Source organism: Schistocerca cancellata, chromosome 6 (genome assembly GCF_023864275.1).
Source record: "Schistocerca cancellata isolate TAMUIC-IGC-003103 chromosome 6, iqSchCanc2.1, whole genome shotgun sequence".
NCBI lineage: Eukaryota > Metazoa > Arthropoda > Insecta > Orthoptera > Acrididae > Schistocerca > Schistocerca cancellata.
The window spans coordinates 346,366,283-346,394,085 of NC_064631.1; the positions used below are offsets into that span (position 1 = coordinate 346,366,283).

General features: G+C 38.8%; 2 protein-coding genes across 2 annotated transcripts in view; one reads left to right on the forward strand and one right to left on the reverse strand.

Moving 5' to 3' along the window:
• The window catches only part of LOC126190660 (uncharacterized), a 93,043-nt gene extending 83,623 nt beyond the window's left edge, over positions 1 to 9,420 (reverse strand). Inside the window, exon 1 of the mRNA XM_049931094.1 lies at positions 9,268 to 9,420. The gene's annotated coding sequence lies outside the window, so the exon portion shown is untranslated. The remainder of the gene's footprint in view (positions 1 to 9,267) is intronic.
• Positions 9,421 to 9,456: 36 nt separating this feature from the next.
• The window catches only part of LOC126190662 (NADH-quinone oxidoreductase subunit B 2-like), a 70,114-nt gene continuing 51,767 nt past the window's right edge, over positions 9,457 to 27,803 (forward strand). Inside the window, exons 1-3 of the mRNA XM_049931102.1 lie at positions 9,457 to 9,626; positions 10,078 to 10,197; positions 16,540 to 16,643. Of these exons, the coding sequence (XP_049787059.1) occupies positions 9,602 to 9,626; positions 10,078 to 10,197; positions 16,540 to 16,643 (249 nt within the window). The 5' untranslated portion in view covers positions 9,457 to 9,601. The remainder of the gene's footprint in view (positions 9,627 to 10,077; positions 10,198 to 16,539; positions 16,644 to 27,803) is intronic.

Here is a 27,803-nt window from a genome sequence, read left to right on the forward strand (position 1 = left end):
GTCTGTTCTTTTCGTCGCCTTTTACAACTGGCAGAACATACTGGAGGCCTATTCTTTTCCCGGGCCTCCATGGGGTTTATTATTATTATTATTATGGTTTGTGGGGCACTCAACAGTGTGGTTATCAGCACCCAAACAAATGCCCAATCTTTATACAGACCGCTGTCACCACGTTCTTGAATGATCCAGAGGCAGCAACACTAACCACAAGACCATGAGCTGAAGACCCAGCAACAGAGTCTGAGTTTGTGAGGATAACACCAGTCACGGAAATTTCTGGGACACCCATATGAGGATGGCAGCCTAAAATGCATCCGATCTTTTCCCATACCTGTGAAAGGAGAGGATGTGGCCCTATGGTAGTGAAATACCATTCCCCACAAATCCGTTTCTGGTTTTAGAAAGATAATGGGCCCGGGCATGAAACCGTTTAAAGGCCAGGAGCTGGTCAAGAGATGGATGCAGGCGGTCCACCAAGGGACAGTCTTCCACTAGGGAGAATGCAAGGAAGAAGTAAGTGTCAAAACAGCTGCCGAAAGGATGGCATTGGTCAAACTCCTTATGGACTCATCAGTGCCATTGTGTGATGGAGTGGTTGGGATGGCAGACAAGGAAAAGATATCCCAATCTGCATTAATAAATGCCTATGTGGGAAGGTGTCTAGACAAGTGATGCTGAAGAAAAGAAACGAGGATCAAAAAATGTCACACAAATCATCATGGGCTCTGTGTTGAATGGTTGAATGGAGGGGAGGAATCCAGGGCTACAGTTGGAAGGCCAAGAAAGTGCCATGTGCCACACCGAAGTGTGTGGGGAGTCCTTTGTTGAGGAGGCACAGATGAAGCCCTGCCAGCAAGTGTTCAACAATTCTGCCACAGTAAGTGGTCACAGTACAACCCCCACAGTGAGTTATGGCTGTAAAAACTCCAAGTAGAATGATAGGGGGAGGGAGTTGTCTAAGGAGGGCAAGAAGAGAAGGAACTATAGGCAGACAGTCTGGGGAGATAAAGATTGCTTATTGTTACCACAGAGTCTAAATGGGTCTGAACAGCCACCACTTCAACCACAGTATGAATAGGATCTCAAGAACTAACAATGTTCATCAGGACCAACATACAGACACCACCAAAAGCTCATAAAGGGCCAATATGGTTCCAGCAGAATGCTTGGAAACCACTAAGAGTTGGTGAGTAAGTATCCACAACACAAGCTACAGAGTAGAGTGAAAGAAGAGTTCCAATTCCAGAAGCTGACAATAGTAACCATTACAGTTCCACTTGGGGAGAGTAGTACAAGAGGCCAGATGGATACTGAATGGGCCAGAATGGCTTCCTGTTCCACTCGCAAATAGAGTGAGGGAAAAACAAGTGGCTACATTTCTCCCTATGAGCCCTAATTTCTTCTATCTTATCTTCATTGTCCTTATGCAGAATGTATGTTGGCAGTAGCAGAATCATTCTGCAGTCAGCTTCAGATGCAAGTTCTCTAAATTTTCTCCATACTAGTTCTTGAGAAGAACAGCACCTTCCCTCCAGGGGTTCCCATTTGAGTCCCTGAAGCACCTTCTTAAACACATGCGTGTTGTTTGAAACTAACAAATCTAGCAACCTGCCTATGAATTTCTTCAATGTCTTGCTTTATTCTAACCTGGTATGGATCTCAAACTCTCGAGCAGTACTCAAGAATAGGTCACATTAGCATACTATATGTAGTCTGCTTTATGGATGAACCACAATTTCCCATAGTTCTCCCAATGAACTGAAATCGACCATTCACCTTCCCTACCACAATCTTCACGTGCTCTTACCATTTTTTGCAATGTTATGTCCACATATTTAACCAACATGATTGTTCCATGCAGGATGCTACTAATGCTGTATGCAAACATCACAGGTCTGTTTTTTCTACTCGTTTACCTTAACTCACATTTTTCTATGTTTAGAATTAGCTGCCATTCATCACACCAACTAGAAATTTTGTCTAAGTCATCTTGCATCCTCCTACAGCCACTCTACAATGACACCCTCCCACACACCACAGAATCATCAGCAAACAGTTGCTTACCCTGCCACCAGATCATTTATATAAAATAACAATGTTCTATCACACTTCCCTGGCACACTTCAGACAATACCCTTGTCTCTGATGAACACTCGCCATTGAGGACAACGTATTGGGTTCTATTACTTAAGATGCGTTTGAGCCATTCACACACCCGGATGCCTGCTCCGTACACTCATACCTTTGTTAACAGTCTACAGTGAGGAACTGTATCACGCCTTTGCAGAAATCCTGAAATATGGAATTTGTCTCTTGCTCTTCTTCTATAGTTCGCAGTATATTATATACTGTAGCTACATAATATGTTAAAAACAGTAAGTTGAGTTTCAGAAGAGCAATGATTTCTAAAACCATGCTGATTCATGGACAGAAGCTTATCAGTCTCAAGAAAATTTATTATATTCGAACTGAGATTATATTCAAGAATTCTGTAGCAAACAGGTGTTAGTATTATTGATCTCTAACTTTGTGGGTCCATTCTTTAACCCTTCTTATACACAGGGGTAACCTGAACTTTTTCCCAGTCACTTGGGACTTGCACTGGTTGAGAGATTTGCAATAAATGCAAGCTAAATAAAGGGCCAATGCCTTAGAGCACTCTCTATAAAACCAAACTGGGATTCTCTACAAATTTGTTGACTTATTTGTTTTCAACTCTTTCAGCTGCTTCACTTCGCCAGGGAAGCTTATTACTATGTTATCCATATGGGAGTCTGTTCGCTGGTCAAATGATGGTATGTTTGTATGACTCCCCTGCGTGAACAATTTCTTGAATGCAAAATTTAAAAATTTGGCTTTTGTTTTGCTATCTTCAACTGTCACATCACAATGGTCAATGAAGAACTGGACGAATCCTTAGACCCACTTAGCAATTTTACATAGTACCACAATTTTCTCAGGTTCTCGGCCAGATCTTTTGCTAACATATGATGGTGGTGGTGGTTGTATGCTTCATGCATAGATCTTTTCACAGGCACACTTATCTCTACTAACCTTTGCCTGTCATCATTTGCAGTTTCTTTCCTTCCTCAGCATTTTCTGAATTTTGTTGTTAAGCATGGCAGCTCTTTTCTGTCCTTAATCCACTTCCTATGCACATTGTTTTCCAGACTGCGATATACAATCTGTTTAAGCTTTGCCCATAATTCCTCTATGTCCATATTACTAGAAGTAGATGTCAATTCACTGTCTAAGTAACGTGGTAACAATGCTTATCTGTTCTTTCTAGCAGAGACACTCTCCTAGTCTTCTTGACTGATTTATTAACTTTGGTAACTACGTGTGCTATAATGAGACCATGACCACTAACCCCTGTCTCTACAATGACGCTGTCTGGCCATTTTGTAGCTACAAGGTCTAAGACATTTCCACTGCATGTGAGCTGCCGAACTAGCTGCTCAAGACAGTTCAGAAAATGTGTTCACAAGTACTTCACAAGACTGTAAGCCTATGTGTCTGTAGCCTCCCCCCCCCCTCCCCCCATACAATGAATCCATAGACATCCCAGTCTATACTCGGTAGGTTAATGTCGCCTCCAACTAATACGGCATTATGGCGTTACCTGGGTATTTACATGCTACTAACTGTAGACTTTCTTTGAATGACTCTAGAATTGTCACAACGAAACCTGGTGGCTGGTAAAAACATCCAACAATTAACTTGGTTTCACCTGGATTTGTTATATGGAACCATATAACTTCACTATCACATGCAACGTCGAACTCAATACACACAATATTTTTGTCAACAGCAATGAACAGTTTCCCCTTCTGTGGCATATAATCTGTCTTTCTGATATATGTTCAATAACTCGCTAAACATTTCAGAGATTAATACTTTGGGTTTCAGCCAGCTTTCAGTCCCAACAATAATATGAATGCATGAGCTTTCCTGGAGGGCAGTAAATTTGAGAACTTTGTTATGAATATCTTAATTTACTGATACCATTTTGGCAGTCAAAGCATCTTTACTCTGAACAAGGTCTGGCTTCCCTTTCTGCGTATCGACATGTGAGTGTTAAAAAAGAGTGCTCCACAAGTGCTCTGCTACCTGAGTAGCTCTTTCCTTTATGCAGTGAACCTCTGACCATCCCATTCGGCTCCAAACCACAGGACTCCAATCAATGCTGGGAACAATACTGCAAACTACGAGCTCTGCTTGCACACTGCATGCGAGGCTGGCAGCCTTCACCATCTCTGCCAGCTACTGCACAAACTGAGAATGACCTCAGAAAGCATGCGACAGTCACCACTGGTGCCAACATGAGCCACAATTTGGAGACTGCACCCTGCACAATCGATACCCTCAGGAAAGGCCATCTACACATTTCGGATGAGGCAACCTGGCAGACATACCGACTGCACAATGGCTTTCTTTCCAGCCCTGAAAGCTATCTTTCTACAGAGCTACATAACATGAAAAACGTTGGGGCTCCTTATAACTAGGGAACCTCTACCCACTTGTACCTTCTCAGACGCTGCTTAAAGGATATGATCCCTGTGTCAAGAGATTGGGAATGGAAATGGCATACGGATGGACTAAGATGTTATGGGGTTGGGTCTGCAATTTAACATCCTTTAAGAAGGGTGGGAAGAATCTTGAGTAGAATGTCCCTCATTTAAGGGCATGATGATCAGGTAATCAGGACAGGTAATAAGAGCCCTGACAAAGGATGTGGTTCAGTTGCTAAAGTACAGGGTGATAATGGGTGAAAACAGGAGGGGGCGAGGGGCTCCTCTGAAAGCTAGTTTTTGGGGGTGGAAGGAGGGTAGAGTGTATGTGACAAAATGACATGGGAGATCTGTTCATGGACTATTTCAGCAGGATAGTACCTGTCTGTGAAGCCCTTGGTGAGACCTTCAGCATACTGTACAAGGGAGTTCTCATCACTGTATGTACACTGTCCCCAGATAGGATGGATTTTTTGGTGTGGAAGGGATAACAGCTGTTGAAATGTAGGTGTTGGTGTTGGTTGATGGGCTTAATATGGAGGTGTGGATGGAGCCTTCAGATAGGAAGTGGTCTCAATAGCCAGGCCAACATCCGGCCCCTCTTAAAGTGGTGTTCTGTCAACCACCCAACCTCTATAACATAGTAGTCCATCCCTACGTCACTCCCAATCATAACCCCTCAGCACAGGGATCATATCTCTGTGGAAAACATAAGTGCAAGACCTGTCCAATTCCCCCCCCCCCCCTCCCTCCTGTACTTCCTATTCCAGTCCTGTCACATACTTATCTCCCACCATCAGAGGATGGGCCACCTGTGAAAGCAGCCATATCATATACCAACTCTGCTGCAATCATTTCTCAGCTTTTTCTATCTGTACGACTACCAATCACACATCCACCAGTATAAATGGCCACCGCCAAACTGTGGCCAAGAGCAAAATAGATCAACCTCTGGCACAACATGTAGCAGAACATAATATGTTAGACTTTAATGGCAGCTTAACAACCCAGCCTATCTGGATCTTCCCCTCAACCACTATCTTTTCTGAGCTGTGCAGATAGGGGGAGGGGGGTTATCCTTACAACATATTCTCCAGTCTTCATAATTGTAATTCCTAGGTATTAAGGAGAATTTACAGTTTTTAGGTTTGACTGGCTTTTTTTTTTTTTTTTTCTAACTGAAGTTTACAGATTCCTTACAGCAATCATGTGGATTACCTCACAATTTTCATCATTTATGGTCAACAGACCATTTTCACTTGACTGTTCTCCCACTGAAAACATTGGGCAGCATCTTGGACAAGAAATGACCAATACTCAACAAAATCAAGCATGCAATTACTTCACCAGGCCTAAGGTTCTGCTTCACAGTTTTAAGATATTGTTTTTCTTTTTGAAACAAAGTAGAGAATGGTAATGTTAGAGATTTGTGATTCCATCTTTATAACAAAATCTTCTACCTACAGTTGATTAGTTTCAAGTAATGCACAATCTATTCCGGTGCATTGTTCATCCACCACAGTTTTTATAGGACCAATGACCTTGTACAGATTAGTAAGATGCGAGTCAAGTGCATTTCTCCCATTGATGTAGCATGGAAGTTTTTGTTTCAGTTCTGCAATTTGACAAATCCATAAAAATGTATAGCCCTTGTCAATCAATTCGTACATTATGCTCTTTCAACTTATTTAGCTACAGTCATTTCAGTCTTTGAAATTTGAACAAAATCTGACATGGAATCACCCTTGTTTTAAGTATTTGGTAGCTGAGGAGGACCACCCACACATATCACATTGCCCAAGCATATAAAAAGGCACAAAATTGGACCTACCTAAACGTATCAAAAACATTTGTACAATTTTTGAATCAGTATTACTGAAAGTGTTTGTTCCGAAAAATAAAGTTATACTGCAATTTCTTTATGACCAAGTCTCCTTTTCCTAGTGTTTAAGGCTGATCAGGAAAGAAGACAATTCCACTACGAAGGAACAACCCTGAAATAATTACCATTGAGAAAAAAGGAGACAGACATATTAGCCTCCAATCCCTAGTGTACAAAATATTCACTAAATTAACAATTAAACACATTAAAAAATATCAGGAAAAGGATCAAGCCAACTGTTGAAGTGAATACAGAACAGAACTGTGAATCTGAATTGCCACTCAGTCTTGCCTATACCAATTTCAACAGAAGAGGAAATATTCATAACAAAGAGCAGTCAGGCAAGGCGATTAAGTAGCACAAAAGCTATTCTCAGCAGACCTAGTGAAGTTTCCAGATTTGTAGTGTGGAAAAATGTAAAAGGAATTTGTGTCAAATGTTTTTTATTCCAGTCTTTGATCACAATATCAATTCTTTAGACGATGACCGGTTTCAGTCCGTAACGACCATCCTCCGATATTTTTTACACCATGAGGATGAGTATGGTCATTACGGACTGAAACCGGTCAACGACTAATGAACTGATATTGTGATCAAAGACTAGAATAAAAAACATTTAACAGTATTGGATCACTGTTTGTTTACGCAACTATGTCGCAGTTGAAGGAAGTCATGTGACTGGCACACATCTGAAATACTTCATTTGCTATTGACATTTTACTGTTTGCCTACAGTGCAGGTCAACATCAAGAATTAAAAAAGAAGTTAATAGTGCAAATCTGAAAGTAGGTCTGAAAATCAATTATAATAAGACTAAAATAATGTACAATAAACACACAAAAAATATAATTCTACAACTTAATAAAGTACACATAGAATAAGAGAGAAAATTTCATGTTTAGGGCAGTTTTAGTCAATGACTGGATGAACAGGAAGACAAAGAATTTAAGAGTAAAAATAGACTGGAGTAGTAGTAGTGACAAACTAAATAGGATTTTCAATGAACATTTTCCAATGGGTTTGAAAGGCAAGTGTACAGTCAATGTGCCTAACACACTTTTGACCTACGGCAATGAAACAAAGACTTTCAGCGCATAAAGCATTTACAACTGAGGATTTTTCATGGAGCAAAAGAGAGATGCATATTATGGATTACTAAGAAAGACAGAACAAATAAATAGTTTGGGTAAAAGAGCACAGTGAAAAATGAAATTAAGGTGGTGTGGGCACAAGGTCAGGTGAATCAGTGTTAGATGGATCAGGCACAATTTTTTGCTGGATTCCAAGGGATTAGGAAAGATGGAGACCTAATAGAATGTGAGTAAATGTCGTTAGAAAGCATACAGGAGCAACATGGATGCATCACACGTGGGAAGTCTTGATAAGGGCTTTGTCCAGACATGGACTGACGTTACATGTTAGACACCCCTGAAATCTTGTTTGTGATAACAGACTTATCTGTAGCACAGCCCAAGGTCTATGTTAGGTTGGAATGTGACAATTTGGTTGAAAGTTGGGGAAGCCAATGAATGAGAAAGAAAATCTGGTTGTGTTAAACTGACCGATAGTAAAGTCTAATGTTTATCTCCACACCACACTGAAAAATGAATAGGGAGTCCAATACATAACTTTTACACAGAAGTGAATGGCATATGGTTGATACATACATTTGACCATTTTGCACAAAACCATCAGTATAGAAGGTAAATACTTTTTACAGTTACATGCAATACAACATCTTTATTGTCTCAATTTAGCTTTGTCGTTAGTGTATAGACACACAAACAAAAGTGGTCCTTTTTGTTTTGGTACAACAAATTTTATGTAAGTACTAAACGCAATAAGTGTTGGCAACAGTTTTGTCAAAAATATATAAACTTGACAATTGATTGTTTAAGATATTACGGAAATCAGGATTATGCTGTTTCACTTTAATAAAATATGAATCAGTTAATGCCTCTTGTTTAGTAACCAAACATTACAGTTGTTCAGAGCAAAAAGTGGTTGACAAGTTTTGTATTACATGAACATACAACAGTACTAGCATTTATTATTGCACAATGCACTTATCACGTATAAAGGACTTTGGGAGGAAACTGAACTTTAAAGGGAATCAAGTCTCACAGGATACATGCCTACATTTCTGGTCAAAATTTAAAGAGAATTAGCTCAATGATTTTATTAAATACTATTATGCACGCAGTGTACCCCAAATTCCTGCGATATTCGAGTTTCAATGACCAGATTACAGGACCAAACGAGCCTATATTTAAAAGGAGCAGTCATTTACTTGTAAACGGTGTGAATGTGCTGAATTATACCGGCAACTTTCGTGTGGAGAAAAAATTAGAATATAGTGATATGAGATATTACTATTGGTACGTATACAATACATCGTTTAAAAAGATGGACTACAAATTCTTGAGTTTGGCTAGTATTTGAAATCGTGCAGTAATGCCAGTGAGCTAATGTCACACAATTCGTAATTAATGGCTGAAAACCAACAAAACTTCCTGGGCACACTTTCAGCCTAGACATCGAAGTCTTCCCTATTAGCTGCATGAGGTTACATACAAACAATCAACAGGTATAGAATTCTAGCACTGATACAAACGCAGGATCGACTCCTCAACAAAGAAGTGCATTTGACACATTGTAAACCTCTAGCAATTTTGCGAATGTCATGTGTTATTAGTGATTATTTACTCTCTCATTTTCGAACAGTAAAAGCATTAAGTGAACTGGATAGTAAACGCGATGAGAAAATTCAATTTGTCCCTTGCAATCACAATTTTAAACGTCCGCTATGAGTACTAATATACATACATTCGACTCTATCAATGCTTGACGTTTGATTCCGTCCTTATTACTTACTTCATAAAACTGGTTTTACGTACAATTTACCCCACCCCGACACTTCCCTAGCCTCTGCAGCTAACATGTCAAGTGCAACTGTCTTGGATGACAAATAAACCAAACATCTCGACGCCTACGACTGAATCCTCTGATGTCTGCTGTACGCAGGTTTGTGTGTGGTGTATCTTTGATTGAAGCTGCTTTGATATCTTACTGCGCTTTCAGCTTTGCATTTGTACTTGTAGTGTCGGTCCTTCGACCATAAATATAATAGTATCTACTATCTATGGTCGAAGTGTCGGTCACATAGAGGAATTTCGTATAGTGAAAGTTTGAGTGTTTGGAGCGCAGTATGTTGCGTATTGCGTTGAGACAGTGTAAGTTGATGTTTGAGCTATTGAAATTGGAATGTGTGTGGGATGTTCGACTATGCCAGCACCATAAGCAAGTGGAATTTTTAAAGTACTGTACTCAGCTTGATGAATGCGACTATGGTGCGATTATTCCTAAAAAAAGGGGGGGGGGGCAATGATTTGACAGTAAATCACGTTGTGGCGTCACATAACAGCATTCCCCAGTTCGTCATATTTTTCAACTACTGCTCTATTGTGCTTTGGTTTAGTATGTTTGCAGTTTTATATGGTTTACTGCTAGTTGCGGGGGGGGGGGGGGGGGGTATATTCATGTCACATGCATAGGTTATTCAGTGAAAACTGTTTTGTCTTAGGCCCTAGTTAGTTAATTATAGGCCCTAATTGATTAAGAGAGAACGCAGAGAAAGAGTAAAAATTATTATGCGTAAAGTAAGACCAATATTCTCTCTTTCAGTGCATCACGCGCCAAAGGTTAACAACGATATATATTTGGACTCTGCGGCAAGGTCATGTGCTGCCCTATCTTCACACTGTCGGTTTCAGTCAACTGTAGCACAGCAATCAAAAGCAAATGGTAAGGAAGTTATATTGTTGGTGCTCCTTGTCGCGAACTGCCGTTTTCATTGATAATGTAAATAAGTGGTTTATGAACTCCTTTCTGTATTCAGGTCTTTTTTTCCAACTTTGTAGAAATTTCAGCATGAACTTATAGGTTTGAACCTTTTGCACACTATTAGTTTTCCTCTCGCTATCTCTCTCCCCCTCAACCTTGCAAAATTTGCATGTTCTTTTGTAACTTACTCTCAAATTAGTCTGTGCCCTTAATAATCTCTGGAACCACTTTTGTTATTTTCTGTAAAGAGTAACAGGAATATGGCAAAAACACCAGTTGGCCCGTTTCATCAGATTAACCCTCAAACGGAGTTGTGGGGTCCTTTTTGATACCAGTCAAACTGTACACACGTGCCATTTCCTCTGTTGGTAATTTTATTTTTGGTGGTTCTACATACCATCTTGGCAGTTGAAGGTGAACCTCCTGACGAACTAGCAGCATTGTCGAGTTGTTCTCTTTCTCAGTGCACAGCTGTAAAGTTTGGGTGGTGCCATTATTGACCCCATGACACTGTAAGTGTTTCTGTTTGCCATATGTCAAAAGTTTACTTATCAATGAAATGTCATTTTATTTTTAGGCTTGTTGTTGTAGTGGTCTTCAGTCCTGAGACTGGCTTGATGCAGCTCTCCATGCTACTCTAACCTGTGCAAACTTCGTCTCCCAGTACTTACTGCAACCTACATCCTTCTGAATCTGCTGACTGTTTTCATCTCTTGGTCTCCCTCTTCGATTTTTACCCTCCACGCTGCCCTCCAATGCTAAATTTGTGATCCCTTGATGCCTCCGAACATGCCCTACCCTGCCGGTCCCTTCTTCGTGTCAAGTTGTGCCACAAACTACTCCTCCCCTATTCTATTCAATACCTCCTCATTAGTTACGTGATCTACCCATCTAATCCTCAGCATTCTTCTTGTAGCACCACATTTTGAAGTCTTCTATTCTCTTCTTGTCCAAACTATTTATCGTCCACGTTTCACTTCCATACATGGCTACACTCCATACAAATACTTTCAGAAATGACTTCCTGACACTTAAATCTATACTCGATGTTAACAAATTTCTCTTCTTCAGAAACGCTTTCCTTGCCATTGCCAGTCTGCATTTTATATCCTGTCTACTTTGACCATCAGTTATTTTGCTCCCCAAATAGCAAAACTCCTTTACTACTTTAAGTGTCTCATTTCCTAATTTAATTCCCTCAGCATCACCTGACTTAATACGACTACATTCCATTATCCTCATTTTGCTTTTGTTGATGTTCATCTTATATCCTCCTTTCAAGACGCTATCCATTCCGTTCAACTACTCTTCCAAGTCCTTTGCTGTCTCTGACAGAATTACAGTGTCATTGGCGAACCTCAAAGTTTTTATTTCTTCTCCATGTATTTTAATACCTACTCCGAATTTTTCTTTTGTTTCCTTTACTGCTTGCTCAATATACAGATTGAATAACATTGGGAAGAGGCCTAAACCCTGTCTTACTCCCTTCCCAACAACTGCTTCCCTTTCATGTCCCTCGACTCTTATAACTGCCATCTGCTTTGTGTACAAGTTGTAAATAGCCTTTCGCTCCCTGTATTTTACCCCTGCCACCTTCAGAATTTGAAAGAGAGTATTCCAGTCAACATTGTCAAAAGCTTTCTCTAAGTCTACAAATGCTAGGAACATAGGTTTGCCTTTCCTTAATCTTTCTTCTAAGATAAGACGTAAGGTCAGTATTGCCTCACGTGTTCCAACATTTCTGCGGAATCCAAATTGATCTTCCCCGTGGTCGACTTCTACCAGTTTTTCCATTCATCTGTAAAGAATTCGCGTTAGTATTTTGCAGCTTTGACTTATTAAACTGATAGTTTGGTAATTTTCGCATCTGTCAAAACCTGCTTTCTTTGGGATTGGAATTATTATATTCTTCTTGAAGTCTGAGGGTATTTCGCCTGTCTCATACATCTTGCTCACCAGATGGTAGAGTTTTTTGTCATGACTGGCTCTCCCAAGGCCGTCAGTAGTTCTAATGGAATGTTGTCTACTCCCGGGGCCTTGTTTCGACTCAAGTCGTGACTCTAGTGAATCAGGTAAATTAGAGGGAAATAAACATAGAGGGGAATCATCTAGTTTCTGTGGCCTCTTACTGTATTTTATGCAATTCTGAACATACTTGGAGTGAACTCGTATGTAATACATACGTCCTGCAAGAAGTACATAGGCTACCTATTTCCCTGTTTGAATTCATCAATACACTTGCCAGGCAGCTTACTGAACCCTATCTCAATGAGAGGCTGTTGAATGGCAGAGTACCAAAAGAACTAAGAGTAACAATCTCAGGACTTTTGAAGAAACCTCTCCCAAAATCACAAATATCCACTCTGGATTCAAAGAGGAAACGATGTGCTCTTTGTCCATGTGCCAGTGAGAAAAAGACAAACCAGTATTGTACCTGCTGCATTCGCCCAGTTTGCCAAACCTGTCGTTCGGTTGTCTGTAAAGATTGTGGAGAGGAGAATGTGGGTGATTATTGACAATTTGTGAAAAACTCTGTATCAATTCATTTTTTATGTTCATTACATGCAGCTGATTTTTCAAACACTATATATTTATCTCACAGCAATCTATTACTGTTTCATGTTATTTCTGATACAATAAACTAGTTTAAATTTTTATATTGTATTTCATTTCAATGTTAAGTAGTGTTGCATAAACTTACTTTCCTTTTGTGATTTTTTATAGAGATTTTTTTTAGTTTGACTGAAGTTAAGTTTTGTGTTGTAACATAGGCAGTTAAGGAATTTATAAATAAATATTTCTAATGAAAGAGAAGTAAATTAATTTTCATGGATAAAATTGAGTGGTATCCTTTTGGTCCCCACACCATTTATGATACTAAGAAGTCACCACTCTGTTTGAGTGTTAATAGTGTGAGTGTTAATAGTGATAGTGCCCCCCCCCCCCCCCAAAAAAAAAAAACTCTTTTGTTGTGGTGGTAGTAATCTGAAGCATAACCTGAGCTCTAGGTTTTGTGAATGGGAAATACAAAAAAGGTTATAGTTACAGACAGATCTGTGGCATTGCTTGAGTTGTTGATTCCCTCCATATTTACACTTTTTGTTATAAATATGTACAAGTACAAGGTAAACTCAGAAAACCTGTACTGCATAATAGACAGTACTCCAATTATTTTGGAGTATATGATGCACGAATGTTGTAAATCAACTATGAAAATGTAAGAGAGGCCAATTCATAAAACTTACCCATTTCCTGCTTTACTCATGACATCCACACACTGTCCAAACTGTTCACAAAGAGAAGCTGTTCCAAAACCCCAGAGACATTTGATGTTGCAAATGTCAATCATTATGGTCTATTCAACTAAAAATAAGCAGTTGTATAACCCATGGCACAGAGATTAAATGATACTTTCGATATTGCTTCCAACGTTCACAACAAAACTGTCACCTTTCTAGCTAACCTAGAGCACAGGCTATGTTACAGATCATTATTTCCCCACAGCTGAGATCTTGTATTCATATTTGTTGGCTTCATCAACTTTCAACCAAATTGCCATCCTTCAACCTTACCTATATCTCTGTACAGGTACAAACCTTACATTTCAAAAGCTAAAAAAATCTCTAATTTACAATAATAAATCTGGCACTAGTTGCAAAACGAAAAAAGTTTTAAGATCTGTAATATAACAGTAGGAGGTCATGTTGAATATCTTTCTTTTTTCCATCTGTTTTTTTTTTTAATATGGTCACAATAATTAAAAAAAAAATACATCAATCTGTATAAATAAAAATGTATGTCCTTTTGTTCAGAATAACATTCTCGACTGATTGTGTTAATCTCTGAAAGTTCTTCAGAGATTGCTTTAAAATTTTGACACATTGCACTCAAATACTTGCATGGTTTTATATACCATCTGCAATACCATGTTGTATATATGTAATCACAGGGGAAAGATTATTACCAAAAATCTCAAAATGTATCTTTCCAATTACTACAAATTTTTACATATTACAGTAATAAATGTGTAGGCACATATAGACAACATATCTTCATATAGGATTTGCAAATAACAATCAAACAAGGCTCATGGTCAGAGAGAGGGCGGAGGAGGAGGAGGAGGAAATGGACATAAAAAACAGGAAGGAGGAAATGGACAGAGAGGGGGACAGGAGGAGATGAAGAGGGGGGAGGAGAAGATGGACGGAAAGAAGGGGAAGGAGGAGGAGATGGACAAAGAAAGGGGAAGTGCAAGATGAACAGATACAGGGAGAGGAAATTAGGATGTATATCACGTTCCCATTCATATTACAAAAATGTGCTTTCTCCTTTCTTTCTTTTCCATTTAAGCAGACTGAGCTACAACAAAATGTGGCCGGATTCAGCTAGTTTAGTGTAATAAAAAAGCTGTAAATTTTCGCTGCTTGTTTAGTAAACCAATGGTCCCTCTTTACAGGTGAAATATTCGTAGACTGCTGTATTTTTCTGTGTGGTTATGTTTACTGATGACATTTACTTTAATGCTGTGGAAATCAGTCACTTACACCATGCATGTTGGCTTCATTTTAATAATATTTTCATTGCCATTCTTCATGCTCATGTGAGACTAGATTTTCTTGACTTCTCTATAGGAAATTTTGTTAAAAACTTTTCAGTTTGGTTAAAAAATTGCTAGCCACCATTGCTCAGTGTTTGTACCATGTCACTTGAATCATTTCTCATCCCTTCATATTTTTCAACACTGGGATTGTTTTCGTCTTTCTAAGCCCTTTGGTGATTTTACATTGGAAACACTGTTGTTCCCTTTTGTGGTCTTCCACATAGAGACATCAGTACTAAGTCAATCCATTTATACTGATTTTATATGCTGGTTTACAGTAGGTTTCAAAGTTTAGAGAGCATGCTTTTCCATGAGGCAAAACACCTTTATCTTTTTAAAAACTGTTGTTGGAGTCTGTTTAGTATTTCTGTGATAATTTAAACTTGTATTTGAACTTTCTCTAACTCTCTTAACCACATTTGTTAGGCTTCCTCTTGGTTGGGCAGTTGGACATTAATGATTTAATGAAGAGCTTTGTTACTTACTTTTTAAAGGTTTAAATCTTTGGGATGTTTCCTGCTTTGTAGGATGGATACTCAGAGGGGTGACTTAACGTACTAATTTGGATGCTGATATTTACTGAGCTGAAAGCACTGACTTGTTTGTCTGGAGTATATCTCCCCTCATGGTATCTTTTCTTATTTTTATTTTTGTGGATTTAGTTTCGTGTGTGGTTTTGCCTGTCCTTGAAATGGAATTGTACTTATCTATTTCTAATAAGCTACTAATTAACATAAGTCATCCTTTGAAGACATATGTATATTCTTCCTTTCAATCTCAGAACATCCCATACAGTAACTGCCTGCCTTTATAATTTGGTAATTACATATTGTGTTACAAATTTATAGACAGTTCAGAGCTAACTCTCTAGCCAGAGTAGTCTCTCTCTCTCTCTCTCTCTCTCTCTCTCTCTCTCTCTCTCTCTCTCTCTCTCTCTCTCATCTTCATGATGTAGTCCATTGTCAAGGTGCAGTGAGTCTTTTATGTAAGGATGCAGCTGCATGGAGTAATCGCCAAACCAGCAGGTGCCGCAAAGCATGATCAAACTGCCAGCCCTACCTTGTCTTGCCGAAAAGGTGCATCCATCCGCACTTGGTTGCTTGCACATATAAAATGAAATCTCCACCCAATCTGTGTGTCCAAATTTACTAAACTGATTAAGAAAACTTAATTACTGTTAGATATTTCTCGCTGTTAGACATTTCTCTCTGTTAGTATTAGACTGCTTATGTACATCACAATACATTTTCCATCAAGTATTGGCTCCTTGCTGGTTGTGTTTAATTCTGCAGCAACATTGTTATGTCCTTCCCCTTATCCCTTTCACCATGTATGTGAACATTAGGTGAAGACTGAGAGATCTCCTTAGATGTTTCTATACGTAACACGAAGAATGATTATTCTGTCACTTTTCTTGATTTCTGAATTTTGAGGATCACATATGGATTCTTTCCAGTGAGAATATACATTCTGTTTTCGTTTTATTAAATATCTTTACATAGTTACTTTCTATAAATAATAAAACCACATCAGCGCGGGTGCTATTGATGTATTTTGCATATCATGAATAAATGACATGATTACCACTGTTCTACAGCACTCCTCTAATTTAAATGACCTCCACAGCTTCTGTATGTATTTCCGTGGCATTTTTTCATGGTCTAGAATGAGAATTGTTTTACTTTCTTTTTTTGTCTTTCCAGCTGTACCTGCAACTAGAAAACCATATTCTCCATTTCAAAACACTAGCAACTTGGCTGAATATGCGTTGGCAAGGCTGGACGACCTGCTTAATTGGGGACGGAAGGTAATGCTACATTTCAGTTGTACTTTCATTGCAAACAGAAAAAAACTAGCAGTAATACCAAGTAAACTCTTATAATAGAGCTGCAGAAAGATAGGAAATAGAAATTTAGAGTATACTTGCAAAGTTGGTAGTCAAATCACTTGGTGCTCATCACCAGTTCAAAAATAAACTAGCAGCAGATTTTTCCATTATCAGTTTATTTGTGTGTGTGTGTGTGTGTGTGTGTGTGTGTGTGTTTGTTTTGATAGTTTTCATGATCAGAAATGGTGATTCAAGGAGTGCCATTTAGCCATCATGGCACGTGAGTGAGCTTGTGCAAGTTCTATATCAATTCAGAATTTGAGCACTTTATAAACTTTTGAATTCCTCGAACAAAAGGAGAGAGCAAAAAAAGTTATGGCAAGAACTTTTACAGTTACAGTGAAACCTCTACATAACGTTTTTCAAGGGACCACAAATTCTGAACACTGTATAGAGGAAAACACTATAAAGAGGAAGGCTTCCAAATAATAATTATAGGGCATTACTGAAGATCGGGATACCACTAATCAGCTTTGACAAATGGTGCCATAGATGACATTTTAAATTTTCACAACACTGTAATATGATATTCATTGCAAATGATCAATGTATCAGATGATTAGTTTTTTGTAATTGAAACATGGGGCCCGGTATGTGGATGGGTGAAAGTAAATGGCGCCAAAAAGATCGCAAGCAGAATGTGCGTCACATGTCACGTGACCAGGTTCTGCCGCTGAAATACGAAACACGCTGAGCGCGGGCTTTCTGAGCCGGTGCAAACTGTGAATCCACAGAACGAAAAACGATGCGTCTACATCCAGTCACTTAAACGTTATAAAGAGGTAAATAATTGACCAGGGTTCCAAAAATATGAGCATTACATGGAGGAAATTGTAATATAGAGGAAACACAGTAAAGAGGAAAATTTAACATTGTTTATATGGGCTTTGTCAGAACCGAAAAAAACAGATGTGACATAGAGGAAAACATTATACGGAGGAACATTATAAAGAGGTTTCACTGTATAAATAATTTCACATCATCAGGAATGGTGTACGGGAAGTGATGAGAAGGCTCCTTTGGAAAGGTAATGCTTACTGCAGTGGCCATACTAAGCCCTGCAGGGAAACATGATATACCTGAAACCTAGAAATGATTGCACCAATCCAGTGTAGCACTTAACAATTGTGTAGGGATGACAGTGGAATAAATTTTCAACAGCCACTTTGTACAGATGTTTGCAGCTTGAAAACCCTTTCATCCTCATTGTGGTTCCCATAGGTACCACTCTACATGGGACAAGCTAATACTCATGCACTCGGCAATACAGGAGGCTTTTTACATAGGCAGTAGTTGACTGGAATATTTTTTGATGTTGAAAACACTTCTGGTACTACATGATGGTACAATATCATCCAGAAAACTTGGGAATATGGTTTTCAGGGCCGTCTTCTGACTGTAGTGTGACCTTCCTCTCAGGATCCTATATTTAATTCAGAGTTGGTGAGAATTCTTAGGTCATTGTATGCAGAAGAATGGTGTCATTTGGGAATGTGTCATACACTGTAGCCGTTGGCAGCATATCATCTAAAATTGGAAATCATATCTGCTGCTCTCTTTTTGTGGACAATTTTTTTTTTTTGTCTTTTGCTTATCTTCTACCCTCAACATATACAACTAACACTAGAAAGGCTAGAATTGGAGGAAAACCACAGGCTTCAAATTTTCTGTTTAAATAAATGTGTGTTACTTTTACTCAGATATGATATGGTTTAAACTGATCGAAATTGTGATGAAGAATACCATTCTTAGTTTCATTGAATCAGTTAAGTTCCTGACCTTATCATTAATGAGAAACTCATTTCATTACCATGCGTGAACCATCAGATTGGAAGAGCTCGAAAGGGTCTAAATTTCTTAAAGTTGCTTAATGGTAGTTTCTCATAGTAGATGCTCTGTGTTATTTTGCAGAGCCTTTGGTTGCATCTAAACTGTTGTTGTACTGTGTGGTATAGTTCTGCACAATTGTCCAATCTATAAACCTTGGACCTCTGTTGGTCACGAAGATATTAGATTCGCAACTTTGTCACAAGGATATTAGATTTACCTTCTATTAAGCCTGTATGCTGACACTGAGGAATAACTTTCAATCATCCAGCAGAAGTCCCTCTTGGTGTGATGTGCGTATAAGGTCCAGTCTTCATACTCTCCATTCTTTAATCTTGTACATCAGATTTTATTTTCAAACAAGACTTTCCAAATCACCAGATAAACATCCAAATTTTAGTTACATACTAATTGCAGATCTAAGCAGGGCTGGACTGTGTCAGATGCCCAGTGCTCTCTCCTGACAGCTGCTTTGCAAGGAAAGAACGACATTTCAGTTGAACAGGAGATGCACCGTGGTGGTTATTATTATTGACCTTTTTTTTCTCAGACTTAAGTCTGGTTAAAAATGGAACATGACGCGGACCTCGGTCAAGCGTGACGTCCTTGTAACTGTATGGTATATGTTATATTGCATTTAGGAACTTTCGGGTAATTGAACATGTATCAATAATTACAGATTTTTGTAGTTGTTTATATATGTTTGAATGTAGCTGTATTGCATTGATGTACTGGTGAATATTGTGAGGTATGACTCCTGTAGTTGATAGTATAATTGGGATAATGTCGACTTTATCCTGATGCCACATGTCCTTGACTTCCTCAGCCAGTTGGATGTATTTTTCAATTTTTTCTCCTGTTTTCTTCTGTATATTTGTTGTGTTGGGTATGGATATTTCAATTAGTTGTGTTAATTTCTTCTTTTTATTGGTGAGTATGATGTCAGGTTTGTTATGTGGTGTTGTTTTATCTGTTATAATCGTTCTGTTCCAGTATAATTTGTATTCATCATTCTCCAGTACATTTTGTGGTGTGTACTTGTACGTGGGAACGTGTTGTTTTATTAGTTTATGTTTTATGGCAAGTTGTTGATGTATTATTTTTGCTACATTGTCATGTCTTCTGGGGTATTCTGTATTTGCTAGTATTGTACATCCGCTTGTGATGTGATCTACTGTTTCTATTTGTTGTTTGCAAAGTCTGCATTTATCTGTTGTGGTATTGGGATCTTTAATAATATGCTTGCTGTAATATCTGGTGTTTATTGTTTGATCCTGTATTGCGATCATGAATCCTTCCGTCTCACTGTATATATTGCCGTTTCTTAGCCATGTGTTGGATGCGTCTTGATCTATGTGTGGCTGTGTTAGATGATACGGGTGCTTGCCGTGTAGTGTTTTCTTTTTCCAATTTACTTTCTTTGTATCTGTTGATGTTATGTGATCTAGAGGTTTGTAGAAGTGGTTATGAAATTGCAATGGTGTAGCTGATGTATTTATATGAGTGATTGCTTTGTGTATTTTGCTAGTTTCTGCTCGTTCTAGAAAGAATTTTGTTAGATTGTCTACCTGTCCATAATGTAGGTTTTTTATGTCGATAAATCCCCTTCCTTCTTCCTTTCTGCTTAATGTGAATCTTTCTGTTGCTGAATGTATGTGATGTATTCTATATTTGTGGCATTGTGATCGTGTAAGTGTATTGAGTGCTTCTAGGTCTGTGTCACTCCATTTCACTACTCCAAATGAGTAGGTCAATACTGGTATAGCATAAGTATTTATAGCTTTTGTCTTGTTTCTTGCTGTCAATTCTGTTTTCAGTATTTTTGTTAGTCTTTGTCTATATTTTTCTTCTAGTTCTTCTTTAATATTTGTATTATCTATTCCTATTTTTTGTCTGTATCCTAGGTATTTATAGGCATCTGTTTTTTCCATCGCTTCTATGCAGTCGCTGTGGTTATCCAATATGTAATCTTCTTGTTTAGTGTGTTTGCCCTTGACTATGCTATTTTTCTTACATTTGTCTGTTCCAAAAGCCATATTTATATCATTGATGAATACTTCTGTTATCTTTAGTAATTGGTTGAGTTGTTGATTTGTTGCTGCCAGTAGTTTTAGATCATCCATGTATAGCAAATGTGTGATTTTGTGTTGATATGTTCCAGTAATATTGTATCCATAATTTGTATTATTTAGCATATTGGATAGTGGGTTCATTATTATTATTATTATTATTATTACTACTACCATCATCATCATCGTCATCATCATTATCATCAATTGTCTGGCATAGTCACATTAATTTTTGAAGTCAAATCTGGTATTTCATTGATCTTGTATCATAATGTAACATAAAATCAATCAGTTTGGATCACAAATTATGTTTATTTTTATGGTATGGTAACTGGTTTGTCTACACAAAAATTAAAGAAACCTTTGGAGAGAAGAGAACCACTTGTATGAATATCAAGAAGTAAAAAGGGAAAGCAGAACGGTGGAAGGAGTATGGAGAGGATCTATATAAGGGTGATGTAATTGAGGGCGATATTATGGAAACGGAAGAGGACGTAGAAAAAAATTAAATTGGTGATATGAAACTGCATGAAGAATTTGACAAAGCACTGAAAGACCTTAGTAAAAAAAAAAGGCCCCAGGAGTGGACAACATTCCATTAGAACTTCTGATAGCCTTGGGAGAGCCAGGCCTGACAAAACTCTACCTTCTGGTGAGAAAGATGGATGAGACAGGCAAAATACCCTCAGACTTCAAGAAGAATGTAATAATTCCAATCCCAATGAAAGCAAGTGTTGACAGGTCTGAAAATTACTGAACTATCGGTTTAATAAGTCACTGCTGCAAAATACTAACATGAATGCTTCACAGACAAATGGAAAAACTGGTAGAACCCGACCTCTGGGAAGATCAGCTTGGATTCCATAGAAATGTTGGAACATGTGAGGCAGTAATGACCCCGCAACTTACCTTAGAAGATCGAACTACATTTCTAGTATTTGTAGAATTAGAAAAAGCTTTTGACAATGTTGATTGGAATACTCTCTTTCAAATTCTGAAGGTGGCAGGGGTAAAATACAGGGAGTGAAAGGCTATTTACAATTTGTACAGAAAGCAGATGGCAGTTATAAGAGTCGAGGGGTATGAAAGGGAAGCAGTGGTTGGGAAGGGAGTGAGACAGGGTTGTAGCCTACCCCTGATGTTATTCAGTCTGTATATTCAAACAGTAAAGGAAACAAAAGAAAAATTTGGAGTAGGAATTAAAATCCATGGAGAAGAAATAAAAACTTTGAGGTTTGCCGATGACATTATAATTCTGTCAGAGACAGCAAAAGACCTGGAAGAGCAGTTTCACAGAATGGACAGTGTCTTGAAAGGAGGATATAAGATTAACATCAATAAAAGCAAAACGAGAATAATGGAATGTAGTCCAATTAAACTGGGTGATGCTGAGGGAATTAGATCAGAAAATGAGACTCTTAAAGTAGTAAATGAGTTTTGCTATTTGGGGAGCAAAATAACTGATAATGGTTGAAGTAGAGAGGGTATAAAATTTGTACTGGCAATGGTAAGGAAAGCGTTTCTGAAGAAGAGAAATTTGCTAACATAGAGTGTAGATTTGAGACAGCAAGTTATTTCTGAAAGTATTTGTATGGAATGTAGCCATGTATGGAAGTGAAACATGGCCGATAAATAGTTTAGACAAGAAGGGAATAGAAGTTTTTGAAATGTAGAGGAATTTGTGGCACAACTTGACTAGAAGAAGGGATCGGTTGGTAGGACATGTTCTGAGCCACCAAGGGATCACCAATTTAGTATTGGAGGGCAGCGTGGAGGGTAAAAATTGTAGAGGGAAACCAAGAGATGAACATAAAACAGATTCAGAAGGATGTATGTTGCAGTAGGTACTGGGAGATGAAGCAGCTTGCACAGGACAGAGTAGCATGGAGAGCTGCATCAAACCAGTCTCTGGTCTAAAGACAATGCCGACAACAACAACTGGTTTTTTCATTCATAGACCATCTTCAGACCAGTTTATCCCTGAGATTAGTAAAGTGGGCCAGGAATAATATAGTAATTCACCTTATAAAATTGTAAATAAGCAAGATAATTACAAAATGAATAAAAATATGTTGTGCATACATCCATTAGTGATGTGTGGAGTCACTGCCCGTTGATATGCACATCATCAGTTGAACAACCAATAAAATTAAAACACACACAATAGTGTGTGCCTAATTATACAGACTTCATATAGTAGACACGTAAGATTATAATGTTGCTTAAAAAATGTGTGTATCGGATTTTTTGCCAGGGGACCCACTCTGTGATGATCTCAGCTGCCTGGTGTGCATGTACTACACACACACACACACACACACACACACACACACACACAGACTTGAGCTGAGATAATGCCTGATGTGGCTGAGAATTGAACCCAAGGCTGTGTGATCGAGAGTCAGCAATGCTGACCATACGACGATGAACAGGTGGCATTAGTTACAAAAGCCAAAAACATATGCAGTTTTATACATACTATTTTGCATGTTTTGATGTTACTAGTTGTTCAACCGATCATGTGTGGATTGATGGGTGGGGCTCTGTTTATGACCTGAGAACCCCTCTGCTACCCACTAATTGATGATAGGTGCCTTTCAGCTCCACACATTGACTCAGTGTTTCACCAATGGGTATATGCATGATATATTTGTTTTGTAACTGTGTTGCTTATTTAATGTTACATAAGATTAGTAGCTGTATTGTTCCTGGCCTACTTTGTTGATTTAAGAGACATACTGGTCTGAAGATAATCTGCGTAAGTTCCTCGATCCTACTGTCATTGTTGGTGGAGACGTTAATCATCCAATAGTTAATTGGGAAAATTGCAGAATTGTTAGTGGTGGGTGTGATATGAATTCTGTGAAACATTACTAGATGTCTTCTCTGAAAACTCCCTAGAACAGGTAGTTAGGAACCCCATTCATGATGGAAGTATATTGAATCTAATGGCAACAAATAGGCCTGTCCTCTCTGAGGATGTCCACATTGAAACTGGGATCAGTCACAATTATGTGATTGTGACAACAATAATTACCAAAGTACAAAGGACAACTAAAACAATCAGAAAGATATATATGTTAAGAAACAACAAAAATAATGAATTCTTGATTAGATAAAAAAAAATCTAATGATCAAGCAGCAGCAGTGAACACAGACACATAAAGGGTTACTTTTACAAGCTTCCGGAGCCACTGTCTTTCTTCTTCTGGCAGAAGAGGTCAAAGGAAAGGAAAACAGGTGAAGGAAAAGACTGGAGAGGTTTAGAAAATGGTATAGTTCAGAAAAGTCACTCAGAATCCTGGGTCAGGGGAGACTTACCGGACAGGATGAGAAGGAAAGACTGATTATTGGGGACTGCACCAGACGAGATTTGTAAACCTGAGAGCCTAAAGGTGGAAGACAGAGTAATATGCAAGACATGGATTACTACTAAAGCATAGTGCACAAGTTAATAAGAGTGGAAAGCTAAGTGAATTGCATGTAACAGAGGTCAGAGGGGGGATGGCGAAAAATAGAAAAGTCAGAAAATGAAAGATGTAAAAACTAAAATGGAGTGGAGAAAATAGTAGTTACTGTGAAGACATGCTGAGATGGGGGGATTAACGTAAATTAAGGCCACGTGAGTGGCAAGAAATAAGGACATATTTTAGTGCTGGTTCCCACCTGCAGAATCCTGAGGCACTGATGTCTGGGGGCAAAAATCCGTACGGTGTGTGTGGTGAAACAGGCACCGAAGCAACGTCTGTCATGTTGTACAGCATGTTCTGCTACAGGATATTGTGTGTTGCCTGTATACACCCTCTGCCTATGCCCATTGATCCCGATTGATAACTGGATGGTAGTCATGCCAGTGTAAGAAGCCAAACAGTGTGTACATAACAGCTGGTATATGATGTGTCATTTCACAGGTGGCTCTCACTTTGAGAGTATATTTTTTGCCAGTTACAGGGCTGGAAGAGGTGGTGGTAGTAGGGTGCATAGGGCAAGTCTTGCAGCAGGGACTGTCACAGGGGTAGGAGCCATAGGGTAGGGAGATGGGTGTAGAAGCATCATAGAGTCTGCCAAGGATATTGCAGAGATTGGTAGGGCCACCACACATAGAATAGCTTTTTGTCATCCTCCCAATCTCCACAATATCCTTGTCAGACCCTATGTTTTTTTTCACCCATCTCCCTGCCCTATGGCTTCTACCCCTGTGACCATCTCCCCTGCAAGACTTACCTTATGTAATCTACTACCACCACCTATAGCTGCCCTGTAACTGGCAAAACATATACTATCAAAGGGAGAGCCACCTGTGAAATGACATGTCAAATACCAGCTGTTATGTAAACCCTGTTTGGTCTTTTACATCTGCATGACTAGAACCCAGTTATCAGTCAGGATGAATGGGCATAGGCAGAAGGTGTATACAGGCAACGCACAATATCCTGTTGCAGAGAATGCTGTACAACATAACAGCCATGACCATGACCGTGGTTGCTGTTTTACCAAATGCGCCAACTGCATTCTTCCCCCAGACACTAGTTTCTCAGAATTCCGCAGGTGGTAACTAGTGCTAAAACATGTACTTGGTCCTTGACACCCATCTGGCCTTAATTTACATTAATTCCTTCTGTCTCGGCATTTATTCACAGTAACTACTCCTTTCTTCACCCCATTTCAGTTTTCTACACCTTTCATTTTCTGACTTGTCTATTTTTGCTGTCCCCCTCCCACCTCTGTTACATACAATGCACTTAGCTTTTCACTCTTATTAACTCATGCATGATGTTTTAGTAGTAATCTCTCTCTTGCATACTACCCTGTCTTCTACCTTCAGACTCTCAGGTTTTCAAATCTCGTCTCGTGCAGTCCCCAACAATCAGTCTTCCTTTGTCATCTTGTCTGGTAAGTCCCTGCTTACCTGAGGTTCTGGGTGACTTTTGTGAACTGCACCCTTTCCCTAAACCTCTCCAATCCATTTTTCACCCCTCTTCCTGCCCGTTCAACTCTTCTGCCAGGAGGAGGAACCACTGACTCTGAAAGCTTGTGAAAGTGAAACCCTTTTGTGCGTTGTTCCCCTGCTGCTGTTGGTGAGTATATTTTTTATCTATATGTTCAGTAAACTAGATATAAAATGAGAAGTGTCATATATCAGTGAGGAAGTTGGAAACTTTCAGCACAGGGCAGGAGCCTGCAGAGGAACTATGGCTCAAGTTAAATGAATTGTTGATAATGCTCTGGATAGATATGTACCCAGTAGAACAGTCCATAACATGAGGGAAAAGAAACTTGTGAAGAGACAGATATTACTGCATAATAGGTGTAAAACAAAGCATAGGGCTATAAATAGATAGAGGCTGAATGAAGCTCATTTGGGTGTCAAGAGAGCAATCTATGGTTCTGTCAATGACTACCATAACAGAATATTGTCAAATGATATTTCAAAAAAACCAAAGAAAATCTGATTGTATGTAAAGGCTGTCACTATCACCAAAGTTACTGTGCAGTCCCTAATGCATGAGGTGGGAACTGAAATTAAGGATAGTAAAACAAAAGCTGAAATGCTTAACTCCATTTCCAAATGTTTCTTTAAAAAGGAAAACCCAGGAGAACTGCTCCATTTAATCCTCACACCCCTGAAAAGATAAATGAAATAAGTATTAGTGTCAATGGTGTTGAGAAAGAGCTGAAATAATTAACATTGAACAAAGCTCCAGGGCTGGAAGGAATCATTGTTCGATTCTGTACCAAATTTGTGGCTGCATTAACCCCTCTTCTAACAATAATCTATCACAGGTCCAACTACCGTCCAATGTCCTTGACGATGGTTGTTGTAGAATCTTAGGACATATTCTGAGCTCAAACATAGTGATTTATCTTGAACTGAATGATCTCCTCAATGCCAACCAGCACGGATCCGAAAACATCAATCACATGTGAAACCATCTCACACAGGACTTGGATCAAGTCAGTCAGATAGATGCAGTATATCTCCTGATTTCCAAAAAGCATTTTACTTGCTGTCACACCCAAGCTTTTTGTCAAAAGTATGATCATATGGGGTATCAAGTGAAATTTGGTAGGGAGGACACATCATGTTATCTAGGATGAAGAGTCATCATCAGATGTAGAAGTGATTTCAGGTGTGTGTCAGGGAAGTGTGTTGGGATCCTTGTTGTTCAAGTTGTATGTTAATGACGTTGCAGACTATATTAATAGTGACTTCAGACTTTTTGCAGATGATTCAGTTATTTATAATGAAGTACTGTCTGAAAGGAGCTGCATAAATATTCAGTCAGATCTTGATAAGATTTTGAATGGTGCAAAGCGGGCAACTTGCTTTAGATGACAAACTGCCTGTTTGTTTCTGTCTCGGGTTCTTCGACCAATGTCTGCCTGAAAATCATCTGACAAACATTGGCCGAAGAACCTGAGACAGAAGCCAACAGGCAGTTTGTCAAGTCCCCATGAAAGCCTTGATACTTTATTACTTTAAATGTTCAGAAATGTAAAACTGTGCAATCCGCAAAATGGAAAAAATGTAATATCCTGTGGCTATAATATCAATGTGTCAATGTTGGAATCAGCCAACTCATACAAATACATGGGTGTAACACACTCTAGGAATATGAAATGGAATGGTCACATAGGTTCAGTCGTGGGTAAAGCAGGTGATTTATTGGTAGAATACTGGGGAAAAATCAGTCTATAAAGGAGGTTGCTTACAAATCCTCACTCGTGTGATAAGTTCTAGAATATTGCTCAAGTCTCCCAAGTGTGGAGGACATATACCAGATAGGATGAGAAGGGGATGTTGAAAATATACAGATAAGGTCAGCATGAGTGGTCACAGGTTTGTTTGATTTGTGGAAGAGTGTCATAGACTTAGGAACTGAAACTGAAAGACTCTTGAAGAAACTATCCCAAGAAAGTCTATTAACAAAGTTTTAGGAACTGGCTTTAAATGATGACTCTAGGAATATACTACAACCAACTATGCCTTGCTCACATAGGAATCGTGAGGATAAGATTAGAATAATTCCTGCACACATGCAGGCGCGCGCGCGCGCGCGCGCGCGCGCGCGCGCACACACACACACACACACACACGGTTTCAGTCATTCTTCCCATGCTCAATATGTGAATGGAATGGGAAGAAACCTAATAACTAATACAATGGGATGTACCCTCTGCC